Here is a 27,919-nt window from a genome sequence, read left to right on the forward strand (position 1 = left end):
GTAAAGCAGTAAGGCCGATGGGGAACAAGAGTGATTAGAGGAGAGACGAGAGGGGAATAAGGAGGCAAAGGAGAGGGAGAGATAAGGAGAGAGGTGTGGGGAGAAGATAAGCGATGGAGAGATTGAGAGGTGCGAGGTTGTGTCCCCAGCACAGTAACCGGATGCAAGAGAAGTGGAAAGAGACACCAGGACAACCTGCCCTGCACTCAGGCGGTGCTTTCCCAAAGGCCGATCGGCGCGGCCGAGAGCGGCCACCTGGGGGCGCCCTCACCTTGGCCCCCGCCCTGGCAGGGGCGGCGGAGTGGCGCGGCGCGAGAGACGCCCTCACCGGCGGCCCCGCTTTCGTCCCACCCGCGGCTCTCAAGCACCCCGGCTGTCATTACCCGCCCGGCCCCGTGGCCAAAAAAAGGTCCCCTGCGGTGCGCGTTCGGCCCTGGGTCTCCTCCCAGACGCTGGGTACAGACGCCCCAGCGCCGCCCTGGGAGCCGAGCGGCAGAGGCCCGGGTGTCTGGATTTGACGCGCGGCAGGCAGGGCCCGGCGTGCGCGAAGTCCGGGCGCCGGCTCGGTGACCCCGGCCTGGCCCCACGGTTTCCTCCCCGGCGGGATCGCGCCGGTACCCCAGCCATGCGGGACACCAGTCCGCAACCCTCTCCGCCGAGTGGGGCGCCCAGAGTCACCCCTCGGGGGTCTCGGCACCCGCCTGAGGGAGGCGCAGGGAGGGGCCGACCGGCTCCAGCACCCACGGGCACTGACGCAGCTCCCGGGCTCCCACGGGTGCCCAAGACGAGAGGTCCAAAGCCAGCCCCGGAGCGCCAGGCCCGGCCCTCCGCGGCGCCACTGCTCGGGCGCCCCCCGGAGCCCCGCGGGTCGCCCGGCCTCACCTGTGTCCCTGGGGGCCGGCCGAGGCCACGGCGCGCGCGGCGCATGGCTATGGCGGGAGGTCCTCGGGGCCGAGCTGGGGTCCTCTCAGCCGCAGCCTGAGCCCTCCCGGCGCACATCCGCCCTCGAGGAAGGGCGGCCGGCAGAGGAAGGAGTCAGGAAGGGAAGGAAACTGAGGCGGGGAGCCCAGTGGGGACTCCTGAGTTGGGAGGGGGCCGAGAGAACTGAAGGATGAGAAAAGCCAGGCAGAGATGAATGGGGGTCTGCAGAGGGACCGGGAGGGGAGGGGAGCCGCCGGGATGTGGAGGGGAAAATGACAAGCAGATTGAGGGACCGGGAAAAATGAAAGTTGGGGAGGAGGAGCCCGAGGGCAGAGGACATGGGGGACTGAGAAGCACAGAGGTGGAGGAGTCGGGGGAGACGGGACAGGCGGGTCGCGACTACAGATGGGAAGATGGGATGCGCGAGGAGGTACTGAGGGCAGCGGAGGGGAGATGCGGAGGCGGAGAAGAGGGAGGCTGGGCCGACCCGGGGCCCCAGAAGCGGGTGAGAGGAGAGGTGTGCGACCGGAGGAGGCTGGGAGCCGGGAGAGCGCGGGTGGAGCCGGGGCTGTTGCGTGGGTTGCCAGTGGTGGAAAGGTGCCTCTCCGCGGTCCGCAGCACCGAGGGAAGGAGGTTTCCGCAAAGGAGCGGCCTGGTGCGCCCCTCCGCCTGCCCTGCCCAGGCCGCCCGCGTGGGACAAGGCCGCAGTGTTGGGCGCCTGCCCCGGCCGCCCGCCTGCCCCTGACAAGCGGCCTTTCTTTGGCAGGGCAGGGAGAAGGAGCCGCTTGTTTGCGCGGCCGGGAAACGGGGCGGCCCCACAGACACCGCCCCCTCCCAGCCTGGCAGCTGCGGGAAGGGCGGTTGAATGCGTGTGAGGGAGCTGCGGTGTGAGCTGGGCTGTGTGTGTGACTGGGACTGTGTGTGTGAGCTGGGCTGCGTGTGTGAGCTGGGCGTGTGTGTGAACTGGGGCCTCGTGTGTGACTGGGCCGCGTGTGTGAGCTGTGCTGCATGTGTGAGCTGTGCTGCATGTGTGAGCTGGGCTGCGTGTGTGGGACTGGTGTGAGCTGGACTTCGTTGTGTGAGCTGGGTGTGTGTGTGAACTGGAGCCTTGTGTGTGACTGGGACTTGTGTGTGATGGGGCTGCGTGTGTGAGCTGGGCGTGTGTGTGAACTGGGACCTCCTGTGTGACTGGGCTGTGTGTGTGAGCTGGGCTGTGTGTGTGACTGCGACTGTGTGTGAACTGGGCTGTGTGTGTGACTGGGACTGTGTGTGAACTGGGCTGTGTGTGTGACTGCGACTGTGTGTGAACTGGGCTGTGTGTGTGACTGGGACTGTGTGTGTGAAATGGGCTGCGTGTGTGACTGGGACTGTGTGTGAACTGGGCTGTGTGTGTGACTGGGACTGTGTGTTGTGACTGGTACTGTGTGTGTGAACTGGGCTGTGTGTGTGACTGGGACTGTGTGTGTGAGCTGGCTGTGTGTGTGACTCGGACTGTGTATGTGAACTGGGCTGTGTGTGTGACTGGGACTGTGTGTGTGACTGGGACTGTGTGTGAACTGGGCTGTGTGTGTGACTGGGACTGTGTGTGAACTGGGCTGTGTGTGTGACTGGGACTGTGTGTGTGACTGGGACTGTGTGTGTGAAATGGGCTGCATGTGTGACTGGGACTGTGTGACTGGGACTGTGTGTGAACTGGGCTGTGTGTGTGACTGGGACTGTGGTGTGAGCTGGGCTGCGTGTGTGGGACTGGTGTGAGCTGGACTGCATGTGTGACTGGGGCTGCGTGTGTGAGCTGGGCGTGTGTGTGAGCTGGGCGTGTGTGTGAACTGGGGCCTTGTGTGTGACTGGGACTTGTATGTGATGGGGCTGCGTGTGTGAGCTGGGCATGTGTGAGCTGGGTGTGTGTGTGAACTGGGGCCTTGTGTGTGACTGGGACTTGGGTGTGATGGGGCTGCGTGTGTGAGCTGGGCTGCGTGTGTGAGCTGGGCTGCGTGTGTGGGACTGTGGTGTGAGCTGGACTGCGTGTGTGAGCCGAACGTGCGTGTGGACTGGAGCTTTGTGTGTGACTGGGACTTGTGTGTGATGGGGCTGCGTGTGTGAGCTCGGCGTGTGTGTGAGCTGGGACCTCCTGTGTGACTGGGCTGCGTGTGTGAGCTGAGGGGTGTGTGTGAGTTGGGGTGCGTGTAAGCGGGGCTGCGGGTGAGGGGCTGCGTGAGATCGGGGTGGTTTCCTGTGAGTGAGGCGCGTGGCGTGGAGTGCGTGGGAAGGCCTCGGCGTGTGGGCAGGTCCGGGTGTGTCGGGGTGGCCTGACGCAGGGACGTGTGCGAAGTGTGGCGGAGGCGTGTTTGTGTGCCGCGTGGGAGCCGGGCGTGGTGGGGCGCCCGCGTTTGCGTGTGCGGGCTGGGGGGTGAGCCCGCAGTCAAATGAGTCAGCCTCCGGAGCCTCCAGGACCGCTGAGCTAACGGCCCAGAATGCAGCCCCGCCCCGGAGCCCTGGGTCCCCCGCCGGGCCGCGCTGTCGCCGGGCCAAGTCCCCAGTGGAACCCGCCTCTGCGGAAGCGGCAGCGGGCGACTCGGCCACCCTGCGCCAGCGCCCCCACCCAGCCGCCCGCCCCGCACTTCCCCATCCCGGGGGAGCCCGGATGACTTGGCCCAGCCTCTGCTCCGGGGAACTCCGCTAGGGATTCCAGTCGGGACCGCGCGGGCGTGGCAAGGCCCCCCAGGCGGCCTCCCCTGACCCCAAGGATGTGGGGCCTTGGGGAGTGCGTGAGAGGACCCAGACGGGCTTCCCATCTCCTAGACACCCCCAAGCGTCCCTTCTAGATGCCCAAGACTTTGAGCCGGACTCGGAATCCCTTCCTGTTCCATCAAGGCAGCGGGCCTGGGGACAGGGGCGGAGACGTCCCAGGGGATACCCCCGCCCCATGGTCCTGCTGTGGGGGGATGGGGGAGGTGTGGGGCGCTGGAGGACGAAAACCAGGGCGCGCGCTAGCCACCCGATACTCCGCGAGTGTCCGCCCGGCAGACTGTGTGCCCGCGGGAGAGTCTGGATGGGGCCGGGGTCAGCGTCCCTCAGTGGGCGGACGGGGGCGGGGGGAGGGGGGGCGGAAAGTGCCACGGCCCCCTCTGGCGGTGGCGATGGCAGTGGCCCGGGAAAGCCAAAGCAAACGGCTCACAGGAAAACGCCCCACAACGCTCCTTTCGCCTCCACGCACTCACCTGGGGTGCTCTCTCTCCCCCACGGGTTTCTGCCGAGCTGCCTAGTCTAGAGCTGATCTCAGGGCTCTTGCCAGGCCCCGGGGACTTCCCCTTATCCAGTCCTAGCACCGCAGAGAATGGGACCCGCAAGTGTAGTGGGAGGGGGCGCTCTTACCTAGAGGCGGGGGGGACAGGGAGACACTGGTCTCTTCGCCCGGCTCGGCTCGGCCGAGGTGGCCTTAGGCTCAGGAGGACACTGTTGCTTTTCTCCCGGAGCCTGCTGAGTAGGAGGAGAGCGAGCCTGTCCCGCCCCCCTCCTGCCAGTCCCCGCCCCCCGTCCCCCGTCCCGTCCGCCTGGCCAGCCAAAGAAGACGCCCTTGTGGGGCTGGAGCCCAAGGTCCCCCCACCCACCCTTTCCCACAGCAGCACCTCCCCCCGCCTGCACAGCGCCCGCTTTGTTCATCTTTGCAGCTGGGCTCTCCACCACCACCACCACCACCACCACCACCACACACCCCACTCTCCTCCCACCCTGCCCTCTCGACTCTCCTAGACCACCCTCCACTCCTAGGCTTTAACGCGCTTCTGAGGTGTTTTTGACAATCCGTTCTCCCACCCCCCAAACTGTTCTCTCTTTCTGCCTTAGATGCCTGAAACCTCCACTGGCTCCCAGTGAACCTCCTAAATCGAAGCTCCTACAACATGCTCTCAACATCTCCAGAACATCTAGTGAGGGTACCCGGGTCTTCTCCCTGTCATCCCTTCCCCTCACCCTATTCCAAAGCTCACCATGAAGAGCTGTAAATGGGATTGATAACCATACACATCAGGCTTCGCAGACTTTTCTAAGGATAGGCACAAGAAGACACGTTAAAGTGCCATGCAAACTCCAAAGCACTGAATGGAATGCTGAATGGAATGCTCATCTTGCCCCCATGGAGTTCCACACCCCTCCACCCCGACAGACCTGCTGGATTACAGATTGGGAGATAGAGGCAAGCTATAGACATACAGTGGAGCACACCAACCTGTAGTAGGTTGGGCCTCTGTAGGAGTGAGAGTTAATAAGGAAAAGAAGGGGGCACTAAACATCTAAAAGCAGTCCCAAAATCGAGCTAGGTTGAAGTCATTCTCCATCTCAACCTCCACCCAGAAATCCAACGCTGACAGTGGATCCTTACCTTGCAAAGCCAGCTCTTGGCCCAGGAGACTGGCTGGGGAGGCCCTAGGGAGCTGAACTCAGCTAGACTGGACTTCTTTGGCCTGCCCTAGAGGGACCCTGGAGACTATTTTTCACTGAAGGAAGGAGCAGAAAGCCAGTAAGTCTGGTCTAAATTCCAGCTGGGTTGGATAGCAAAAAATAATTTGTCTTCTTTGAGATGGATAAGTGCTGTTCTGATTCAGTGACTTTACTTTGTGGCCTCTCTCCCTAACCCAGGAACAGCAGGAGGCTGAACTGCAGGAATCTCTGGTCACTCATTGACAGGGCCAGCCTTAGCAGGGGGCCCCCCACGGCTGGAGACTGAAGCTGACAGAGGTCAAGCAGCTGACCGAGGCCAAGCAACAGACAACGGGGAGGGGAGAGGGCGCCCTTTGCTGCCACCTGCTATCGCTAATGGAAGTGGAACATTCAAGCTCCAGAATATGTTGTGGGTACCAGCCCTAGCTTTTCAGGAGCGAGACTCTTAATTTTTCCTCTCTTCATACTGTTTGAAGTCATGAAAGTAATTCTGGTGAACCTTCCTGAGGCAGATCACAACAGTAATATTCAGGATATTTGGGGATGTTAAAAAAGGAAGAAAGAAAAAACCCAAACTGTTGTATCTCATGTGCCAAGACCTAGCACTGAGGGGAGGGGTTCAGATTGGGATACCTCAGAGACTTTTCACTTCATTCTGTTTCACGACCCCTGGCTCCTCTTTACTGTACCGGGGAGGAGGAATTTCAGGGAATAAGCAAGCCTGCCACGGAGGCAGCAGATGCTGAGGCAGAGGGCGAAACAGCACCCAACTTCTCTCACTGTCCTCCTAACACAGGGACCAGCTGACCCCATGATAAAGGCACTGTGCAGTGTGTCCTCTCTCCTGTGTCGGGCCTCCATGTTCCCACAGTTAGAGCACTCAGGGGACTAAAGACCTACCGCCCCCACTCTCCATCCCCGCCCCACTCCACATCTGGAGCCCATCAAAAAACTCAGTGCTCTCTCATAGTTATGCAAGAGGTCGAGCAGCTGGGAGCTCAGGAAAGGGGGAGGAAGAAAGGGAAAGAAAGCAGAAAACAGCTTTTCAGGCATGCTTCAGACTTTCCGAAGTGGAAGCAGGGGGAGAGGGCAAAGCCTGGGTGTGGAAGGAAGAGTGGATTTTTCTAAGGCCAGCTGCACTTGGCTATGAATGTCAGGAGTGGATTTCCATACTCCTGCCTTTGCCTTGACACATTCCTCACTTTGTCCCTCCTCTCAAATTGTACTCCCTCTTGCTCCAGAGAGTTGATTATTGCTCATATAGCAAGCAATCCTTGTAGGTACACACCCTCTTCCAGAAAGCTATCCTTTTCTGGCCTCTGGATCCTGAACTCAGGCATCATTGGTGTAGGCGTGGTAGTAGCAATGACCCTGCAACAACTTGGAGAAAAGTTCAAAGCTCTCTTTTCAGCTTGTCTTAGAAATTGCACAGTCTGCTTCCACCCAAAGTTAACAAGCATCCAAGCTGAGTGGGAAATTTGGGTAGTATAGAAGACTGGTCTTGTGTACCTCCACAGCTAAGGACCTTCCTAACGAGCTGAAAAAAACAAGCATTCGTTTGGACAAAAGAATGGGAAACAAGACCTATTTTGATTTCTCTCATCGTCTTGAATTTCTAATGCTTCTTTCAGACAGCCCCTGTCCTGGTTTGGTAATTAATCTGATCACACAGAGTACACCTAGGGCAGCTTTCCAGAATTGGTTTAGACCCTAAATAACCACTTAGCCCCTGCCCTAAGAACAGCAGGGCAAAAAACATTGGTGGAGAATGGGAGAGGTGGCTCAAGCTTCTAAAAAATGCCTAATAGCTTTGATTTGCAATTGTGAGAGACAAAACAGCCTGATTTGGAAAGACAGTCTAATTTTCCTAAAGGCCCATCTCTGTATCAATCACCAACTCCCCAGGATAAGAGGTCAAGACAGCTATTTGTAGGGTTGCTGTCTGCCCTTGGGTAACAGCAATGCACAGCAACCAACCTACTTGTGGATCTTCTAAGAGGGAATTGGGGGCGAGGGGGTTGTAATAAGACAGATGAGCATAGCAAAGAAAAATCAATTGAGAGGCTTTGCTTGAGATTCCTCTAAAGCCTACAAGACAGAAGCCCTATTCCCTGTTCTCATACATGTTAGGTACTAGTTGTAGTTAACATTGTCTAACTAGGAAAAAAAAAAAAAAAGGCTTTATAAGCCGGTACAGTCATTGCTTCTAGTTAATCTTCTTGAGGATGACTTTTTCCGTTTTTCTCCCATCTCCTTCCAATAAGCCCTGCCAGATGTGAACTTAAAGCTATTCTATGTCAGCCCTGGAAATCTCAGATCCTATCCAGTGTGAACAACTTTAAAACTGTTCACAATTTAAAAATTAATGGGAGGGCAGTTTCCCATCAGAGAAGCTTGGGTTGACAAATTTGAAGCTATGGTGAGTAAAGGAATGAAAGACCTTAAAAAACTCCTGTCCAGAGGTGTGCTCCCTATTTCTTCTACATGGAATTAATCCAGAGCAGGAACCACAAGCCTCCTACATTAAGCAGAATGCTCAGTCAGATCTAATTATTTTGCTAGTCTCCCTCACAGGAGTCCAACAAAAAGTCCACTTGATGCTGAAAAAGGATTAGCAGCTAGTCAGGGGGCATGGCATGGTTTTGGGGTCTTTGTTTCATTCCATTAAGGCTACAGTCTCACTCCAAGAGTCAAGCCACACTTCAGCAACATTAGACCAGATACTTTGTTTCACTAAGAAGCTTTCAACATTAAATACAAATTTTCTCATCCCAGATATTAGTGAGAATAATTTGCCTTCCAATTTTTTGACATTCAATTGTTTTTCCAAGTTAAATAAAAAAGAGGCATAAGAAACCAAGCAGCTTTGGCCGGATGCGGTGGCTCACCCCTGTAATCTTAACACTTTAGGAGGCCAAGGCAGGTAGATCGCAAGGTCAGGATATCAAGCCCAGCCTGACCAACATGGTGAAACCCCATCTCTACTAAAAACATAAAAATCAGCCAGGCATGGTGGCCTGCCCTGTAATTCCAGCTACTCAGGAGGCTGAGGCAGGAGAATCACTTGAACGCAGGAAGCCGCAATGAGCCGATATGGCACCACTGCACTCCAGCCCAGGGTGACACAGTGAGACTGTCTCAAAAAAAAAAAACAAAAAAACAAAGCAGCTGTAAGCAGCTTCATCTGAGGGAATTGTCAACAATTCCCAAAAATTGTTCCCATCATCCCTCATCCTGGATCACTTCTCATCACTGTCTATCTAACAGGGAAGAGAAAGCTCCAAAATTAAAGATAAAGTCTGACTTTTCTCACTCTACAACTGCCCCCTGACAAAATTAAGACTCTGATCCCCCAAAAAGCCAGAAATAGCATCAAATTCAAAAGCTACGCTGTCTGGAGTACACATATCAAATGCAGAGAAATACACAAGGAAGCACAATACATGGACAAAAGGCAATGAATACTCTCAGATTATTTTCTCTTAAAAAAAACATGTCATTAATTTTTAATCTTAGGTCCCATTACAGCATCCTGAATCAACAAGCAGACACCAAAGTGAGTGAGGAATCCAATAAACATCTCATTTTATAATGCTCTTTATTTGATTAAAGAATTTGCCTTCTTTGTATACACTGGAATGTTATATTTCCTACGTATTTTACAGGGTTACAAAATGTCTCTCATTTTAAATATTATCCCAAAGTAATCGCAGAAAAAAAATGTTTGAAATTAAACTTGACTTTTAAAAAATCATATGGACAAACAACTTTCAAACAAAACTGGATTAGTAGGATTTCTTGCCTACTTAACTACGTGACAGACTTCTTGTCCCAGGCCCCTTTCTCAGAAAAACCTCATGTGGAAACCAAGCTAGAGATAAGAATTCTTCCCTGATGCAGTTAGGGGAAAGGGAAAGGCTAGAAACCTCTTTGGCAAGCAATTCCATACACAGCCATTATTGTGTGAGTGCTCTGCTTTAAGTACAGTACAGTTTTTGCAGGGAAGGCCGGATGTTGTTCAGAGTGGGAGTAGTACTTTTCAACCAGCTGAAAGTGCAGAAGTTATCTAGTCACCTGCCTCTTCCCACTGCCATTGCCTGCAGCCTTGCAGCAACTTTTCACCTACTCTACGGACTGCAATACTAAGTTAAAAGCCCAGGCTGAGCTGGCTGAAAAGGTAATACATAAGATGGAACTGACAAACCTCCACTACATGATGACACTCAAAAGTCTTAAGGGGAAGAGAAGGGAGGATTTCAGAGATAGGGACAGACAGACTAGTGGAAAAACACTGGGATGACTGGAAGGAAACGGGGTATACATGAGTAAACTGTACATACCAGTATAATCAGTTGCCTCCTGAAACGCAAAAAATCAAATGGTGAAATGGAGCCCCCTTGATAGTTTAGGGCCAAGAGGACTGGCACAAAGACTCAATGAACCCACAGCCTTCAAACTCATAACCTTGTTTCTGTTAGAAAAGAGAGGACTGATGACAGAGAGAGCAGTCTGGAAGAGGGAGGTGGTGAAACTGAGGAATGTGAATGGATTATAAAGACTGTGGCTATGATGTTTTAGCTTAAGTACCCAAAATGTGGAGAATTGAAAATCTGGGTAGCAGCAGCAGCAGACATGATTACATGTGGATGTGAAATCCCTAACTGGACAGACACAGCCATTCTTTTAGACATCTTGAAAAGCGATTGTGCCATTTGAAAGGGGGTTCTCAGCTATCTTCAATATTGATACAAGTGGGATTCATGGTACTGTTCTAAACCGGAAGGACAGGCGCTGAAAGGAAAACAACTTGGCGAAGAGATGAAGGAATGAATGAATAGGGGAAAGAGACAGAGGACATCCTTATCTTTTAACTTCTAGGCCCCATATCCCTCAAACAGTTCACCTAAACAGTCCAAAAATGAAGAATGGGTTAGATATACTTGTTCAAGGAGTGCCAAATAAATACAATGCCTGTAAACAGATGATCCCAGTGCCTGACTGAATGTATAGAAAGAAAAACCTAAAGGTAAAGGAAAAGGGTAAGAAAGATTAAAATCTTCTACAGAGAAAACTTTTTAAAAACAAACTATGAAATATAACTATATTTAGGGATTATATTTAGGGCTTAAAATAAAGGACCAGCTGGGTACGGTGGCTCACACCTATAATCCCAGCCCTTTGGGAAGCCAAGGCGGGCAGATTGCCTGAGCTTAGGAGTTGTTTGCGCCCAGCCTGGGCAACGTGGTGAAACTCCATCTCTACTAAAATACAAAATATTAGCCGGGCGTGGTGGTGTGTGCCTGTAGTCCCAGCTACTCAGGAGGCTGAGGCAACAGAATTGCTTGAACTCAGGAGGCGGGGGTTGCAGTGAGCTGAGATCACGCCACTGCACTCCAGCCTGGGCGACAGAGCGGGACTCTGTCTCAAAAAATAAAAATTAAAAAAATTAAAAAAAATAAAGGAGCAACTTAGGTAAAGGTAGAGGAGGTATTTAACTGGGGGCATTCTCTGGAGAGCTTGCTTTCCTGCTGGCCAATAAAGTCTGCCAAAGAAAATTAGCAGCCTTTCCCTTTATGTTTGTGCCATTTCTTTATCAAAGAATGTCTCTGTGACGCAGAAACATGGGGGTGAGTCGAGGGTCCTTGCGCGCAGAGAATCGTGCATTGTATCAGAAAAATGGGGTCTCCAATGGCTTGTAAATTTGGGAAAACCTCTTCAGCCATCGTTGGCGTCTTCTTTTTTAATATGAAAATTTTCCTTTTCGGTTCCCTCTTCTTGGTATTACAGGATTTCATACTTATCCACTAGGAAAGTGGTCTCTGTGGAAAACCTGACAGGGCTGTTTCCATCTACCTGGGTCACTTTGGTAACCTAGGAAAATAAACAAAGAATAAGGTAAAGCAGAAGGTTTGATTCTCCATGATGTGGACTAAATTCTCATTACAGAACACATCAGTTTCCCTAAAACCAGTATTAAAATACTAGAAGAATGTTCAATTCACAACTGAAAGCCACAGCATCACACTTTCCCACCAACATGATTAAGCTGCTTTCTTTCTAGGTAGAAAAAGACAACTGTTGGGATAAGATGTACAGTAGCATTAATAGTAAGTAAAAGTTCCAAAATCAGTGGCCACATCCCAACCCAGCCCAGGCCTATATAACCTATGAGGTTCATAGACATTCTATCAGGATGAAATATTAACATTCTGACCCAAAATGCAATGTTCCAGCTCTTCACATTATTCATCTGCTCTGCTCTCAAAGTCTCATGTTAAGCCCCAGTGAGCTGCTCTATCATTTTTTAGACATGGCTGGGTCCTTCTAATGAGGTTTTCCCTTTTTAAATAAATAAATAAATGTCTAGTTTAATTAATTACCTGTAACAATGGTATCTATAGTGGCACCAATACAACACTTGAACCACTGATTCGTATTTTCTAATGAGGTTTTGGGAGAGCAATTATACTGTCCTTATCTATGAATAGCCCCAATAGGAAAATGTATCCATTTCTATCTAATGTCTTGGGTTCAATAAAGTGGCTTCCAATACTGAAGGGGTTATGCCACTAACTGATAGGAGAGGGAGAGAGAACTGCTCTTTGAAATCATCCAAGGGAGGAAGCTGCAACTTTCTAAGCATTTATGGGGGAGATGGAGACTATATAGGAAGCTAAGACAGGGCCAGAACAACAAGCAAGTCAAAAAGAGGGAATATTAACATAAACTGGGTCCTAGTAATACAAATTCAAAAATTGGAAGAATGGCCAGGCGTGATGGCTCACTTCTGTAATCACGGCACTTAGGGAGGCTGAGGTAGGTGGATCATCTGAGGTCAGGAGTTAGACACCAGCCTGGCCAACGTGGTAAAACCCCATCTTTACTAGAAGAAGAAGAAGAAAAAAAAAAAAAGGGCCAGGCGCAGTGGCTCATGCCTGTAATCCCAGCACTTTGGGATGCCGAGAAAGGTGGATCACATGAGGTCAAGAGCTTGAGACCATCCTGACCAGTGGAGAAACCCCGTCTCTACTATACTAAAAATACAAAATTAGCCAGGCATGGTGGCATATGCCTGTAATCCCAGCTACTCGGGAGGCTGAGGCAGGAGAATCACTTGAACCTGAAAGGAGGAGGTTGCAGTAAGCCAAGATTGCACCATTGCACTCCAGCCTGGGCAACAAGAGCGAGACTCCATCTCAAAAAACAAAGAAATTGGTGGACTACAGGTGGTGCACGCCTGTAGTCCCAGCTACTCAGGAGGCTGAGCCAAAAGAATCCCTTGAACCCAGGAGGCGGCAGAGGTTGTAGTGAGCCAAGATTGCACTGTACTCCAGCAGGACTCCATCTCAAAACAACAACAAAAACTGGAAGAACAATTCGTTAAAAAATAATGATCTGGGCCAGGCAAGGTGGCTCACGCCTGTAATCCCAACACTTTGGGAGGCCCAGACAGGCAGATCACCTGAGGTCAGGAGCTCGAGACCAGCCTGACCAATATGATAAAACCCCGTTTCTACTAAAAATTAGCTGGGCTTGGTGGTGAGTGCCTGCAGTCCCAGCTACTTGTGAGGCTGAGACAGAGGCTTGAACCTGGGAGGTGGAGGTTGAAGTGAGCCGAGATTGTGCCACTGCACTCCAGCCTTGGCAACAGAGCGAGACTCTGTCTCAAATAATAATAATAACAATGATCTGAAGGAACAGTTCACACATTTCCACTGCTTTGTCTACCTAAAAGACAGAGTTTGCAACAGAATTTGCTCATGATTATTTGTACTAATAAAGGGAGCTGTGACATAAATAATTTCCATTTGTAATAGAATGGAATTTTTTTTTTTTTTTTGGCAGTAATTTTGTCTTCCAAATTAAAAAACTTTCATTCTTTGGGTATAAACAAAGTGACAGCAAGGTCTTACGAAATCAAGTGCTGGGTGTTTTGGCAAACCTATTTTAAAATATATGAGGTTAAAAAAAAAAACCAGGCAATTAAGTGTATATGAATCTTGAACAATCCACAAGTACTTTTATATGTATTAATATTCCATTTCTTTGTCTGATCTAGAGAAGAAAACTGAGGTTAAGCAGATAAAGAATTTGACGAAGATCACATAATGAATTAGAAAGGGAACTCCTGTAGAAGACATCAGTTTTTTTCTGAGCTTTATCTGACCACGAAGCCATACTACCTGTCTGGCATCCTATACATGTTCCTACTGTCCTACCACTTTCCCTATAAATATTCTCAACTATAATGGAATACCTGTATGTTACAGTAATTTTTCTTGGAGACAAAGGAAACTTGAACAGGGAAGAAGTCATTGGGCTGCCCAGCAATGCTAAACTCCAGGCTGCCACTCTTATTTTTGGCATCAATCACAGGCAGGCACCACTCCAGGGTATTTCGTCGACTGTCATGTCGATACTCCCCATCGATCTCACCAATAACAGGCGCGCCGACACCAGACCTGTTGTGAGAAACATCTGGTCAAGATAGCTATTCAGAGCCAGAACTCCACCAAGGAAAACCAACCCCAAATTTGATTATAATGATCCTCAAATTCTGCCTTCTAGGACAGCAATTTCAGAAAAAAAAACAAAACAAAACAAAAAAAACAAAAAAACTCCCTAATAATTTCAAGTATCAAATGAAGTCCTAGCGCCTTGGCTAAGAGTTTCACTCAATTCCCTCTGTAGATACAGCAAATATGCAAAAATAGGTATTTGGCAGGTATGCCTAAGGGCTGCTCTAACTTATGAACTAGATCTGGGGACCGAAACCAATGAATGTGTTAGGTGGGCTATGTTGCCAAAAACCCTGCACCAATAGGTTGCTGCCCTGTAAATAAGGAATTTTAACATAACGTAGCACTCTGTACGTGACAATGGGGAAACAAGCAGGTTGATAATAGTGGGGGGAATCTCTAAACATCAACAATGGAGACGAATGGAGGCCTTTGAGATAATTTGTTTTTTGTTTTTGGTTTTGTTTTGTTTTGTTTTGAGACAGAGTCTCGCTCTGTCACTAGGCTGGAGTACAGTGGCGTGACCTCAGCTCACTGCGACCTTCACCTCCCAGGTACAAGCAATTCTCCTGTCTCAGCCTCCTGAATAGCAGGGACTAAAGGTGCGCACTACCACACGCAGCTCGTATTTTTTTGATACGGAGTTTTGCTCTTACTGCCCAAGATGAAGTGCAATGGCACCATCTTGACTCACTAGAACCTCTTCCTCCCAGGTTCAAGAGATTCTCCTGCCTCAGTCTCCAGTGTAGCTGGATTATAGGCACATGCCACCATGCCCTGCTAAGTTTTCGTATTTTTAGTAGAAAAGGGGTTTCACCATGTTAGCCAGGCTAGTCTCAAATTCCTGAACTCAGCTGATCCACCCATCTCGGCTTCCCAAAGTGCTGGGATTACATTGAGCCACCATACTTGGCTGAGAATTTGTTTTTAAAGATTTCAGAATGTTTCAAACTTATTGAAGTTGACGCCAATGGGTTTATTTGATTTACAATCCAGTAAATGGACTTTTATTTGATAAGTGAAATCACAATTACCCCTGGGGCAAAGTGGAAACATGATGGGAGAAAGAGAGCCACAGTTGTCCTTAATCTGCAAGAGAAGCAGGACTAGTTAAGATTTACTTTGCACCCCTACACATGGCTGACAAGCAGCGTCAGCTACTCCTACACATTCTAAATTTACTGGCTTTTAGTTCACCAGTGACACTCAATGTTTACATTAGGGGTAGGGTAAATAAGAGAGACAAAGTAAACTTTAAGGGTGGCATAAGACTATTAACTCTTCCCTATCAATTTTAGGGTCCTGGTTCTTTTATGCTCCTTCTTTTTGTCCTTGCTCTAATTCTGATTCTGATCTCTTCTAATTTGATCAGTTCTAGACAATGGGAGTAAAATGTTGCATAAGGGTCTCTTCTGGAGACCATTGCAAAACTGAACTAGAATACAGGAAACCACCACAACCAAATTACAGGGTAGACAGAGGCCTCAAAATTGTGGCATTCTATAAATAGTCTAGTAAACGAAATCCTGACAAACAAAACTCTACCTGTCACCAACGCCCAAGTCCTAAAACAGTTCAAGGCAACCATCTATTGTTCTGAAGCAATGACCATACTACAGAGAATAAGATGGTGTTACCCCATTTAAGGGGATACTGATAATAATAAAGCTTTTTTTTTTTTTTTTTTTTTTGACATGGAGTCTCGCTCTGTCACCCAGGCAGAGTACAGTGGCACGATCTCGGCTCACCGCAACCTCTGCCTCCCGGGTTAAAGCAATTCTCCTGTCTCAGCCTCCTGAGTAGCTGGGATTACAGGCATGTGCCACCACGTCCAGCTAACTTTTTATATTTTTTTTTTTTTTTTTTTTTTTTTGAGACGGAGTTTCGCTCTTGTTACCCAGGCTGGAGTGCAATGGCGCGATCTCGGCTCCCCGCAACCTCCGCCTCCCGGGTTCAGGCAATTCTCCTGCCCCAGCCTCCTGAGTCGCTGGGATTACAGGCACGCGCCACTATGCCCAGCTAATTTTTTGTATTTTTTTTTTAGTAGAGACGGGGTTTCACCATGTTGGCCAGGATGGTCTTGATCTCTTGACCTCGTGATCCACCCGCCTCGGCCTCCCACAGTGCTGGGATTACAGGCTTGAGCCACCGCGCCCGGCCAACTTTTTATATTTTTAATAGATATGGGGTTTCACCCTGTTAGCGAGGATGGTCAAGATCTCCTGACCTCGTGATCTGCACACCTCGGCCTCCCAAAGTGCTGGGATTACAGGTGTGAGCAATAAAGTTTATTTTTTAAAAACGGAAATAAGAATGACTAAAACCAGACCTGATAATTTAAAGGACTGAATTATTGAAAAGGGAAGACAACTGTGAATTAAATTAGCACCATTTTCTCTGCAGTAATAACTGAGCAATATAAAGATACACTAAAAATACACTTACTGCTGCTCATAATTAAAACCTCTGCTTAATCACGAGGGTTGATGGGTAGGTGAAAGGAGCTAGGATTTACTGGTGAAGTAATAACAGTGCATGCTCACTGGAAATGCTACTAAAAAGATAAGGTAGAGACCATTTCCAGATGATCCTAGAGAGTGGGCCATTTAAGTGTACAACAAAAGCTTATTGGAACTCAACTTCTGGGACTGACAGACATTTTTGTTATCTTGATTATGGTGTTGGTTTCACAAGTATAAACATATCAAGATGGCATAATTAAAATATGTGTAGTTTACTGTAAATAAATTATGCCCCAAAAAGGCTGTTAGGGAATTTACTGAAACTAATGTAGACATCTTGTTTCAAGAATCAATAGTTCCCTTGAACACGGTGTCATCTTTAGTGAAAGTTTAGAGAGCACATGAAAATGAAACATTCAGCCTGATAGACTCAATTTCTTTGAAAGCTGTAAAACAGAAAGTTTGACTAAGAAATGGCTCCTCCTTCTGGAAATGTTCATTACTACACAAACAAGCTGAGGACCAACATCTAAAAACAGAACCAGGCCAGGTGCAGTGGCTCACCTCTGTAATCCCAGCACTTTGGGAGGCCAAGGCAGGTGGATCATTTTGAGGCCAGGAGTTCAAGACCAGCCTGGCCAACATGGTGAAACCCCATCTTTACTAAAAATACAAAAATTAGCTGGGTGTGGTGGTACGTACCTGTAATCCCATCTACTCAGGAGGCTGAGGCACAAGAATCGCTGGAATCTAGGAGGCGGAGGTTGCAGTGAGCCAAGATTGCACCACTGCACTCTAGCCTGGGTGACAGAGTGAGACTCAGTCTCAAAAAAATAAAAAATAAAAATAGGCTTAGAAGGACAACTGGCTTGTTCATCTGATTTGGTTTTAAAGTCAGTAAAATCCATCCCTTTCAAAGTGCTCAATGTATCTCAACAACTGTATGCAGTAAGCACCACAACAATCAAGTCATACAACAATGCTTAACTGGGCGTGGTGACTCACACCTGTAATCCCAGCACTTTGGGAAGCCAAGGGGGCAGATCACTTGAGCTCAGGAGTTTGAGATCAGCCTGCACAACATGGCAAAACCTGTCTCTACAAATAATACAAAAATTAGCCGAGCATGGTGGTGTGGGCCTGTAGTCCCAGCTACTTGGAGGGTGAGGTAGGAGGATGATACCTTGAGCCTAAGAGGTGGAGGCTGCAGTGAGCCGAGATCGTGCCAGTGCCCTCCAGTGACAAGACTCCAGTGACAGAGCGAGACCCTATCCCAAAAAAACAATGTTCCTTTGTTTTATTTCTAAATATGAAATACTTCATAAACTTGCATGTCATCCTTGCAAAGGGGTATGCTAATCTTCCCTGTATGGCTCCAATTTTAGTGCCTGTGCTGCCAAAACAAACACAAGTCCTAGAACACTCCTATCATTCCCAAAAGTTCTCTTGTGCCCCTCTGAAGTGAAGTACCTTCCTCTCTACCTCCTAGTTTCTATTCAAGAGTATTACCTTTTCCAGAAAGTCAAAGAAGTGAAATCATATAACATGCAGCCTTTTATATCTGGCTTCTTTCACAACTAGCTTTTTAAAGAAGCAAGTATCTTTGAATGGTTAGGTCAGGTAGGTGCTGACTCCAAAACGAGTTCCAAAAGACCAGTTCTGTAAGTCCAACACAGGGAACATGATTACATGGGGACAGCACTTACGGGAGTGGGATGGTGATAATCACGTCATTCAGTTCTAAATTATCTTCTTGTAGCTCATATTCTATGTTGACATCACAGCCATTTCCACTCTCTGAGGGCCAGCAATTAACTGAGGAGAAAGCAAAGCAGTCATACCAGAATATAAGAAAAAGATGGCTGGGTACAGTGGCTCATGCCTGTAACCGCAGTGCTTTAGAAGATCAAGGTGCTAGGATCAAAGTGAAAGAATTGGTTAAGGCCATGAGTTCAAGACCAGCCTAGGCAACAAAGTGAGACTGCACCGCTACCAAAAAAAAAAAAAAAAAAAAAAAATAGCCAGGCGTGGTGGCACTTGCCTGTTCTCCCAGCTACTCAGGAGACTGAGGTGGGAGATCAGCTGAACCCAGGAGTTCAAGACTGTAGTAAGCCATGATCACACCTCTGCACTCCAGCCTGGGTGACAGAGGGAGTCTGTGCCTTTAAAAAAAAAAAAAGTTAGCTGGATATGGTGACATGCGCCTATAGTCCTAGTCCAAGCTATTCCAGATGCTGAGGCAGGAGGATGGCTTGAGCCCAGGAGTTTGATGCTGCAGTGAGCTATGATCACCCCACTACACTCCAGCCTAAGCAACAGAAGATCTTGTCTCTAAAACAGTAACAACAACAAAAATAAACAACAACAAAACCACAATGGTTTCAAAATGAAAACTATTAAAAATGAAAACTAATTATAAAAATATACAAAATGCAGCACCAGGTCCATTTCAAAAGAGGTCATTTTGTCAGAAAGAACTTTGCTACAGCAATGAAGATAAAAGTGTACAAGTTCTAGTTCTCAATGCAAACTAGCTTAGTGGGACTGGCCAAAGGCACTTACTTGTCAGTGGAATAAAAGATTCCTCTGTGGTTTGTAGTCTCCACTTTAGCACCCCTACGTCACTGTTGACTGGAAATGACTTCTCTGGATTCTTCAGGCCAATTAGAGACTCTGCAGTGAAAAGTTTTTTATCCACATTTGGATGGGTCTAGAATGAGAAGGAAAGGAAAACTCCTGAGGTTCAGACAGACAAGAAACAACCCCCTCTAGGCTTATATGACCCACAATCTAAACATCTAAAATAGAGTACCTAACAAATTCCAATTCTTTTTCATTTTAGAGATTTCCCTTCTTCAAATATTTTCAAAATGATTTAAGATATTTAAAAACTAGTTAATTTTTTTTTTTTTTTGGGACGGAGTTTCGCTCGTTACCCAGGCTGGAGTGCAATGGCGCCATCTCGGCTCACCGCAACCTCCGCCTCCTGGGTTCAGGCAATTCTCCTGCCTCAGCTTCCTGAGTAACTGGGATTACAGGCACGCGCCACCATGCCCAGCTCATGTTTTGTATTTTTTTAGTAGAGACGGGGTTTCACCGTGTTGACCAGGATGGTCTTGATCTCTTGACCTCGTGATCCACCTGCCTCAGCCTCCCAAAGTGCTAGGATTACAGGCTTGAGCCACCGCGCCCGGCTAAAAAAACTAGTTAATTTTTTAAAAAACTAATTTTAACTCTAAAAGCCACTATAGAACAAGTTTGCACCTGAAAAAGCTAAAAGACCATTAACCAAATCCTTTCCACAAATACTTCACAGGTAACAGGTTAATGGTGGGACCAGGCTTGTCAAGCAGAAGACTCCAGTCAGACCCTGATCAGCTGCCTGGGTCAGACAGCAGTTCTAGCCTTATATGAAGTACCAGGAAAGGGCAATCTCTGTGTAAAGTCTAGTTACCATTTTGCCTAGAAACTTAAAGTTGTTAAAAATCCAAGCCAATTAAGATAAGTCTTATCTTTTTAAATCAATTTGGGGAGGCTGAGGTGGGCACAGCACTTGAGGTCAGGAGTTTGTGATCAGCCTGGCCAACATGGCAAAACCCCATCTCTACTAAAAATACAAAAATTAGTTGGGGCCAGGCATGGTAGCTCATGCCTGTAATCCCAGCACTTTGAGAGGTCGAAGTGGGGGAATCACCTGAGGTGAGGAGATCGAGACCAGCCTGACCAACATAGCAAAACCCTGTCTCTACTAAAAATACAAAAGTTAGCTGGGCATGGTGGTGCATATCTGTAATCCCAGCTACTCAGGAGGCTGAGACATGAGAATTGATTGGACCTGGGAGGCAGAGGTTGCAGTGAGCTGAGATGGCACAACTGCACACCAGTCTCGGCGACACAGCAAGACTCTATCTCAAACAAAAACAAACACAAATCCAAGAATTACAACATTTTGGCTAGGCATGGTGGCTCATGCCTGTAATCCCAGCCCTTTGGGAGGCTGAGGCAAGAGGAATGCTTCTTGAGCCCAGGAGTTAAAGACCAGCCTGGGCAACATAGTGAAACTCCATCTCTAGAAAAAACAAAAAAAATTAGCTGGTGTGGTGGCGTACACCTGTGGTCCCAGCTACTACAGGGGCTGAGGTGGGAGGATTGCTGGAGCCCAGGAGGCTGAGGCTGCAGTGAGCCAAGGTCATGCTGGTGTACAACAGAGACCCTGTGTCAAAAAAGCAAAAAAATAAAAACAGAAAAATCACTTTTGGATAGCAGTATATATACACTTTACAAGCCAGCAAAAATGTCAAATAATATAAGCACAACTTCCAAAATACAACTCTGTGCTGACTGTGGGGGTAAAGTTGACAAAACACTTTTCCCTAAAAAGGATGTGCTCTTGTGATGTCAGCTAAATAAATTGTGACAAGAACACCTGTAATATAAAGAGCTCATATATACATACATACATACATATATATATGTGTGTGTGTATATATAATAGTTGGAGCATACACATATTAAAAGGATTTTATGTACTTTTCAAATATACCATTAGATACTACCCTTCAGTTAACAAAACAAACACTGGTAGTTTAATGAAAGGAGTACATTTTGCATCAAGCCACCATGCCTGGCTAATTTTTAAAGTTTTTATAGAGATAGGGTTTCATTGCTCAACCCATGTTGCCCAGGCTGGTCTTGAACTCTTGGGCTCAAATGATCCTCCGATCAGCCTCTTAAAGTGCTGGTATTATAGGTGTGAGCCACCACACCTGGCCTAAAGCCTTGTTTTTTTTAAAACTATATTTCAAGCAAGATCCTAAGTGATTAATTTACTGTTTGCATAACAGCAAAAGATAAACATCTCTTTGTACCTTCTGTTAGTGAGTATGAAGTCATTCATTAGATTTCAAAATGACCTTTTATTCAATTCCAGTATTTAAAAGCCATCCTAACACAGCTGCTTTACTCATTTCTCAGGTAGCTACTATATGCAATAAATTAACTTCTTTCCTATGCATTTAAAGTGATGCTAGTTATATAACTTAAATAATTTTCTGTGGTTCACATTAGGAACTCTAGTTGAGAAAGACTATGATAGGTAGACAAACTGTTAATACTCCCTATCAAAAGCTTCTACACACCTGTAGCTGCACCCCTTTCTTGTCTTCATTTTCCACATGAAGACGAATTCGGCCATATTTGTCATCTGAGATCCTAAGCATGATCATGCCATGCAACTCCATATTCTGTAATCCTCCATCTCGTCCACAGGTTAATGTGATCTTTTCTTCAATCTTCATATGTACACTATAAAGAAAAAGTAATAGGTTTGTTCAGAAAGGTAGAAACCAGTCCCTTCCTCCAGGGTCTAACGATTAACCATCAACAACCTTTTTTTAAAGGTGCTACTGCTACAGTTATCAACATTTAAAACACTATACCCTTTGATCCAATAATTCCTCAAAAGACTCTATCCTACAGATAAATTCTCAGCTGGGTGCGGTGGCTCACGCCTGTAATCCCAGCACTTTGGGAGGCCGAGGCGGGTGGATCACGAGGTCGAGAGATCGAGACCATCCTGGTCAACACGGTGAAACCCCGTCTCTACTAAAAAATACAAAAAATTAGCTGGGCATGGTGGTGCGTGCCTATAATCCCAGGTACTCAGGAGGCTGAGGCAGGAGAATTGCCTGAACCCGGGAGGCGGAGGTTGCGGTGAGCCGAGATCGCGCCATTGCACTCCAGCCTGGGTAACAAGAGCGAAACTCTGTCTCAAAAATAAATAAATAAATAAATAAGAAAAAAAAAATACTAGTTGTCTTCAAAATGAGAAATTGGCATGGCTGAGCGACAGAAGACTTCTGACTGTCAACACCTTTTGAATTTTGTACTATATGAATGTATAATCCAATTTTTAAAAAATTAAAAAGTACTGCTGCTACAGGCAATTATTAAGGATAATCTATTCATATTCAGTAATAGAAATATTTTTGGTTGGATGAACTACAGAGGCTAGAAAGAATATTTTGTACTCTGTTCCAACCTCTTAGGTATTCCTAGAAACAAAGGCATCAGAGTCCAGACCAAAAAGGAATGTATCTTAAGACAAGGCATGGTACCGTTTTACCTTCACAAAAGTTTGCTCTGTGCTCAAGAGGCATTTTATCATTTAGAAAAAAAGGAGTATCTCAAATTCTCTTTAATATGTGATGGTTTCCAACATCTTTTTTTTTCTTTTTTGAGAGAGAGGCTCACTCTGTCACCCAGGCTGGAGTGCAGGAGAGCCATCTTGGCTCACTACAACCTCCACCTCCGAGATTCAAGCAATTCTGCCTCAGCCTCCTCAGTAGCTGGGACTACAGACGTGTGTCACCATGCCCAGCTAATTTTTTTGTACTTTAGTGGAGAAGGGGTTAATGTTTGTATTTTAGTGGCGACATGTTTCCCAGGGTGGTCTTGAACTCCTGAGCTCAGGCAATCCACCCGACTCAGCCTTCCAAAGTGCTAGGATTACAGTCGTGAGCCACCACACTCGGGAACATCTTTTTAAAAGTGTGAAGACTCTGTCTCACTCAAAGTAACCACTAGGAAGAGCACAGCAGCTTTATCAAGTCAATAAGTTTATTCCAATGTAACCCTGTTCATTTCATACAGAACAGGGCATATAAAGGGTAAACACTTGGCTGGGTGCAGTGGCTCACACCTGTAATCCTAGCACTTTGGGAAGCAGAGGCAGGCGGATCACTTGAGATTAGGAATTCGAGACCAGCCTAGCCAACACAGCAAAACCCTATGTCTACTAAAAACAAGAAAATTAGCCAGGTGTGATGGTGTGTGCCTATAATTCCAGCTACTTGGGAGGCTGAGGCAGAACTGTTTGACCCTGGGAGAGAGAGGTTGCAATTAAGTCAAGATCGTGCTACTGCACTCCTGCCTGGGTGACAGAGCAAGACTCTGTCTCAAAAAAAAAAAAAAGAAAGAAAAAGTAAAAGTAAATACTCCGCTTTTATGCACACTTGATAGAGGTATCCTCCTGGTATTATCTTTCAGTTGACCTCAAAACCATCAGCAACAGAAGATCTGGGCTTTAAGATGAGAAATCTGAGTCATGAACATGTGAACTTGATAACTACCACTTAAAAATGTCACCGACTAGTACCACAGCCGAGATAAGAGTTGAATCAAAATATTCCATAGTGGCTTCAAATATTTAAACTGTAAAAGATGGCTGGGCATGGTGACTCACACCTGTAATCCCAGTACTTTGGGAGGCCGAGGTAGGCATATTGCTTGAGTCCAGGAGTTTGAGACCAGCCTGGGCAACAAGGTGAAACCCTGTCTCTACCAAAATACAAAAATTAGCCCAGCGTGCACACCTGTAGTCCCAGCTACTTGGGAGGCTGAGGTGGGAGAATCACTTGAGCCCAGGAGGCAGAAGTTGCAGCAAGCCTAGACTGCACCACTGCACTCCAGCCTGGGTGACAGAGCGAAACCCCATCTCAAAAAAATAAATTAGTAAAATAAAATTCAAAATATATTAATTTGCTCTTAAAGATATCTACAAGTTTTAAAGATTGGTTCTACTTACAGTTTCATTTTTAAAAAGCCATGCCAAATATAGTGTGGGGTCACCATAGGTCTAGTCCCCTAATTCAAGTCCTTTCTAAGAGATAAGCTATATACTAGGCATGATGACAAGTAACTTTTGTTTAACTTAGCTGCAAAAGGCAAGTTCTAAACTTCATAGAAATAGGTGGCTGGGGGCCCCCAATCATGGTTAAAGGAAAAAGAAAAAGATCAGGTGCAGCAACGCATGCCTGTATCCCAGCTACTTGGGAGGCGGAGACAGGAAGATTAACTGAGACTAGGAGTGGGAAGCCAGCATAGACAATATAGTAGGACCCTGTCTCAAAAAAATAAAGCAAAACAAAACCAAAAACGACCTTATGTTAATATGTAGAATAAAAAAAAATTATGTGGACTGTATTCAAAGATTGAATTCTTATTCAAAGTCCTACTTACCTTTCCATATTAACAGGTGGAGCATGCACTTTGGTTGCTTCAGAAGTACGCTTGCCCATACTGGAGGACATGATAGTTTCACCTTCAGATTTCAATTTGTCCACAAAATTATCTACTTCCTTTCCTTTGGCTCCAAGTTTCAAAGCCTTGCTGGGACCTGAAGGCCTAAGTGGAAGGATTTGAAATACATTACTGAAAGTTATATTTTTACAAGCACACATGATCTGATGAAAACTTTGTATCTTTCATCCACAGAAATATACCTGTGTACCAAATTTTGCATATAATTTCAGGTAATTCATAGATTTCCCCTAAAATCAACCCATGAACAAAACTAAAAATCTACATTCCATAAACCATTAAATGGTTTCCTCCCCATAATAAGGCAACACTCATAGGAAATTGAGGACATGATATAAGTTATAACTCTCTTTTATACAAAAGGAAAAACATCACATTCAGATTTCTTCTTTATCCTCATATCTTATGTAGCCAAATTTAATATCATATCTTACTTCATCAAGTCCTTCATTATTTACAGCTTTGCAAGAAACCAAATTATCACTTCGAAGATACACATATATACACCCCTCATCTGGCATTCTAAAGTTGCTGGTAATACACTGGGTTATACCTAGCTGGTGCAGGTGCCACTTTTGGTTTATCAGTTTCAATAATGGTCTCTGTGATCATGGCAGCTGTGCTGCCTCCAGATACTGCAGAACTGCCAAATCCCCCAAATCCTGGTGCTTTTTTGCCCTGTCTCTCAGCATCTCTTCGGGCCTGTTGTAATTCCTTTGCTTTACGACGCATCTCAGCCTTAGCTTCACGTTCTTGAGTCTACAAAAAGAGACATACATGAATGTGGCTTTTTTTTTGGAGACAGGGTCTCACTCTGTGACCCAGGATGGAGTGTAGGTGGCACGATCATGGCTCACTGCAGCTTCAACTTCTTGGGCTCAAGTGATCCTCCCACCTCAGCCTCCCAAGCAGCTGGGACCCACAGGCACATGCCACCATGCCTGGCTTATTTTTTAATTTTTTTATAGAGACAGGGTCTCACTATGCTATCCAGGCTGGTCTTGAACTCCTGGACTCAAGTGATCCTCCCGCCTCCACCTCCCAAAGTGCTGGGATTATAGGCATGAGCCATTGTGCCCAGCCTGGATGTAGCTTTGAGTATAATCTACATTAGCAAGTAAAAAGAGGAAAATCAGATTAGTGAAGCCTAAGAGAAAAGCACACAAACTGATAGTCCAGAGAAGATCCCATTTACCTCTCTGACAGCTCTGAACACCTTCTCCTCATGAGAATCCATTTCTGTGAAGGTTCTGATCTGTGCCAAGTTAACATTCTCCCGGTATCCCAGGGCGACAATTTCATCAAAAGCAAAAATCAAATCAAAACAGTGCTCAGATATTTCATTTTCTTCTAAGGCTCGGCAGTATTCAGGGATCTAATCATGGGCACCAATTAAAAAAATATATTTAGAATTTATCAGCAGCTATACTTCCAAGTCTTATCCTTTAAAATACACAAATTTCAATAAACTTGAATCCCTTCATTAGCTACTTCAAGTATTTATTTTATTTTTTTTTTTGAGACAGAGCCTTGCTCTGTCACCAGACTGGAGTGCAGTGGCGTGATCTTGGCTTACTGCAACCTCTGCCTCCTGGGTTCAAGCGATTCTCCTGCCTCAGCCTCCAGAGTAGCTGAGACTACAGGTGGGCATCACCACACCCAGCTAATTTTTGTATTTTTAGTAGAGATGGGGTTTCACCGTGTTGGCCAGGCTGGTCTCGAACTCCTGACCACAGGTGATCCGTTTATCTTGGCCTCCCAAAGTGCTGGGGTTACAGGCATGAGCCACCATGCCCGGCTGTAAGAATCAGGGTCTGTAATCCCAGCTACACGGGAGGCTGAAGCCAAAGAATCACTTGAACCTGGGAGGTGGAGGTTGCAATGAGCCAAGATCACACTACTGCACATCAGCCTGGGCGACAGTGAGACTCCATCTTAAAAAAAAAAAAAAATCAGGGTCTTGCTATGTTGCCCACATTAAAGTATAATGCCTATTCACTCTAACTCCTGGCCTCAAGCAATCCTTCTGCCTCAGCCTCCTGAGTGCTTGGACTGTAGGCACATGCTACTACAGCTGGCCTTAGTCTTCATTTTAAGCAAGACCTTGGCATAAAGTAGAGAGAGAGTGAGAGTGAGTGTGAGTGAGTGAGTGTGTGTGTGTGTGTGTGTGTGTGTGTGTCTATGTCAGTAAGTCTTATCTAAAAAACATTATCTAAAAAGCACAGCCAAGCAAGTGTCAGAACCAGAAAAGCAGATTAGAGTAACTGCTTAAGAACTGGGAAATAAAAGAGCAGTTCCCATATTCTTTTGGGATACCTATAGTCTAAGGGGGCACCCAATAAATGTCTGCAGAATAAACAAGGAGCTGCAGTATAAGTCGCTGGGGTGGGAAGTAGGAGCCTGCAAACTAATAAGCATCAGCTGCCTTGGAGGAAAAAACAGTTTCACACAAAATGTAAAACAAAAAGTGGAACCTGGTATTACAGCAGTACTCTTACCACTCTTGAGAAGAGCCTTAGGGTCTCCAAATCTTCTAAAATGTTGCTGTTTTTGGTAGTGATCAGTACCATATACAGTTTCTCCATAGGCTGGTAGACATATCTTACACTCTCTGTTTCAACAAACGTATGTTGTTTTCCAGTGTTCATGAGCTTTGGAAAAGCTGCTAATAAGCCCTCAATTCGAGTTCGGGTCATTTCCACAAACTGGCGAGAAACAATGGCCTTTCCTGCTTTTGTGCAGACCGCTGCAGCCAACAGCACCTGCCAGGAACATATGCATAAATAAGTATTCATTAATTATTTCTTCACATCTGTTTTCTCAAACGCCTCTCAGGAGATGTTGCATAGAATGACATATTTATTTAGTGGCATGACTAGTATTATTAAGACAGGGTCTCACTCTGTCACCCATGCCGGAGTGCAATGGCAAGCTCATAGCTCACTGCAACCTCAAACTGCTGGGCTCAAGAAATCCTGAGCAGCTAGTACTATAGCTAGGACTGCAAGTGTATGCCCCCAAGCTTGGCTAGTTTTACAAAAACTTAGTACAGACAGTGTCTTGCTGTGTTTCCCAGGCTGGTTTTGAACTCCTAGGTTCAAGTGATCCTCCTGGCTTGGCTTCCCAAAGTGCTGGGATTATAGGCATAAGCTACCACCCCTAGCTGACATGACTAGCAATAGAATACTGACTTTCACAGGCACAGTGGGTCATATCTGTAAACCCAGCACTTTGGGAGGCCAAGGCAGGTGGATTACTTGAGATCAGGCATTCAAGACCAGCCTGGCCAACGTGGCAAAACCCCATCTCTACTAAAAGTACAAAAATTAGCCAGGCACAGTAGCATGCACCTGTAATCTCAGCTACTCAGGAGGCTGGGGCACAAAAATTACTTGAACCCAGAAGGAGGAGATTGAGCCACTGCCCTCCAGCCTGGGCAACAGAGCAAGACTGTCAAAAAAAAAAAAAAAAAAAAAAAAA

At 46.8% G+C, this 27,919-nt stretch overlaps 2 protein-coding genes and 1 non-coding gene across 24 annotated transcripts in view; all 3 read right to left on the reverse strand.

The window, feature by feature from the left end:
• Positions 1–4,415, reverse strand: part of PHLDB1 (pleckstrin homology like domain family B member 1) — a 52,928-nt gene extending 48,513 nt beyond the window's left edge. For 2 of the 22 annotated variants that reach the window (XM_032285289.1, XM_032285288.1), the window contains exon 1: positions 4,294–4,415. Coding sequence is in view for 17 of the 22 variants with exons in the window: in XM_032285284.1 (XP_032141175.1) it covers positions 883–999 (117 nt within the window). In the remaining 5 variants the exon portion in view is untranslated. Of the gene's footprint in view, positions 1–882; positions 1,015–4,293 lie in introns of those variants that run through there. The other 20 variants (XM_032285291.1, XM_032285285.1, XM_032285293.1 and 17 more) reach the window with 14 other exon arrangements.
• A 4,524-nt stretch (positions 4,416–8,939) lies between these two features.
• ARCN1 (archain 1) overlaps positions 8,940–27,919 on the reverse strand; it is a 31,751-nt gene continuing 12,771 nt past the window's right edge. The window contains exons 2-10 of the mRNA XM_032285311.1: positions 26,938–27,201; positions 25,635–25,814; positions 24,993–25,198; positions 24,359–24,523; positions 21,478–21,643; positions 18,902–19,049; positions 18,046–18,154; positions 13,616–13,820; positions 8,940–11,229 (exon numbers count right to left, since the gene is read on the reverse strand). Coding sequence (XP_032141202.1) covers positions 11,140–11,229; positions 13,616–13,820; positions 18,046–18,154; positions 18,902–19,049; positions 21,478–21,643; positions 24,359–24,523; positions 24,993–25,198; positions 25,635–25,814; positions 26,938–27,201 — 1,533 coding nt within the window. The 3' untranslated portion in view covers positions 8,940–11,139. The remainder of the gene's footprint in view (positions 11,230–13,615; positions 13,821–18,045; positions 18,155–18,901; positions 19,050–21,477; positions 21,644–24,358; positions 24,524–24,992; positions 25,199–25,634; positions 25,815–26,937; positions 27,202–27,919) is intronic.
• LOC116556505 lies at positions 17,643–17,748 on the reverse strand. Its single transcript, XR_004271047.1, has one exon. It is a non-coding gene; the product is annotated as a U6 spliceosomal RNA (small nuclear RNA).

Source organism: Sapajus apella, unplaced genomic scaffold (genome assembly GCF_009761245.1).
Source record: "Sapajus apella isolate SASKATOON/1434 unplaced genomic scaffold, GSC_monkey_1.0 scaffold16, whole genome shotgun sequence".
NCBI lineage: Eukaryota > Metazoa > Chordata > Mammalia > Primates > Cebidae > Sapajus > Sapajus apella.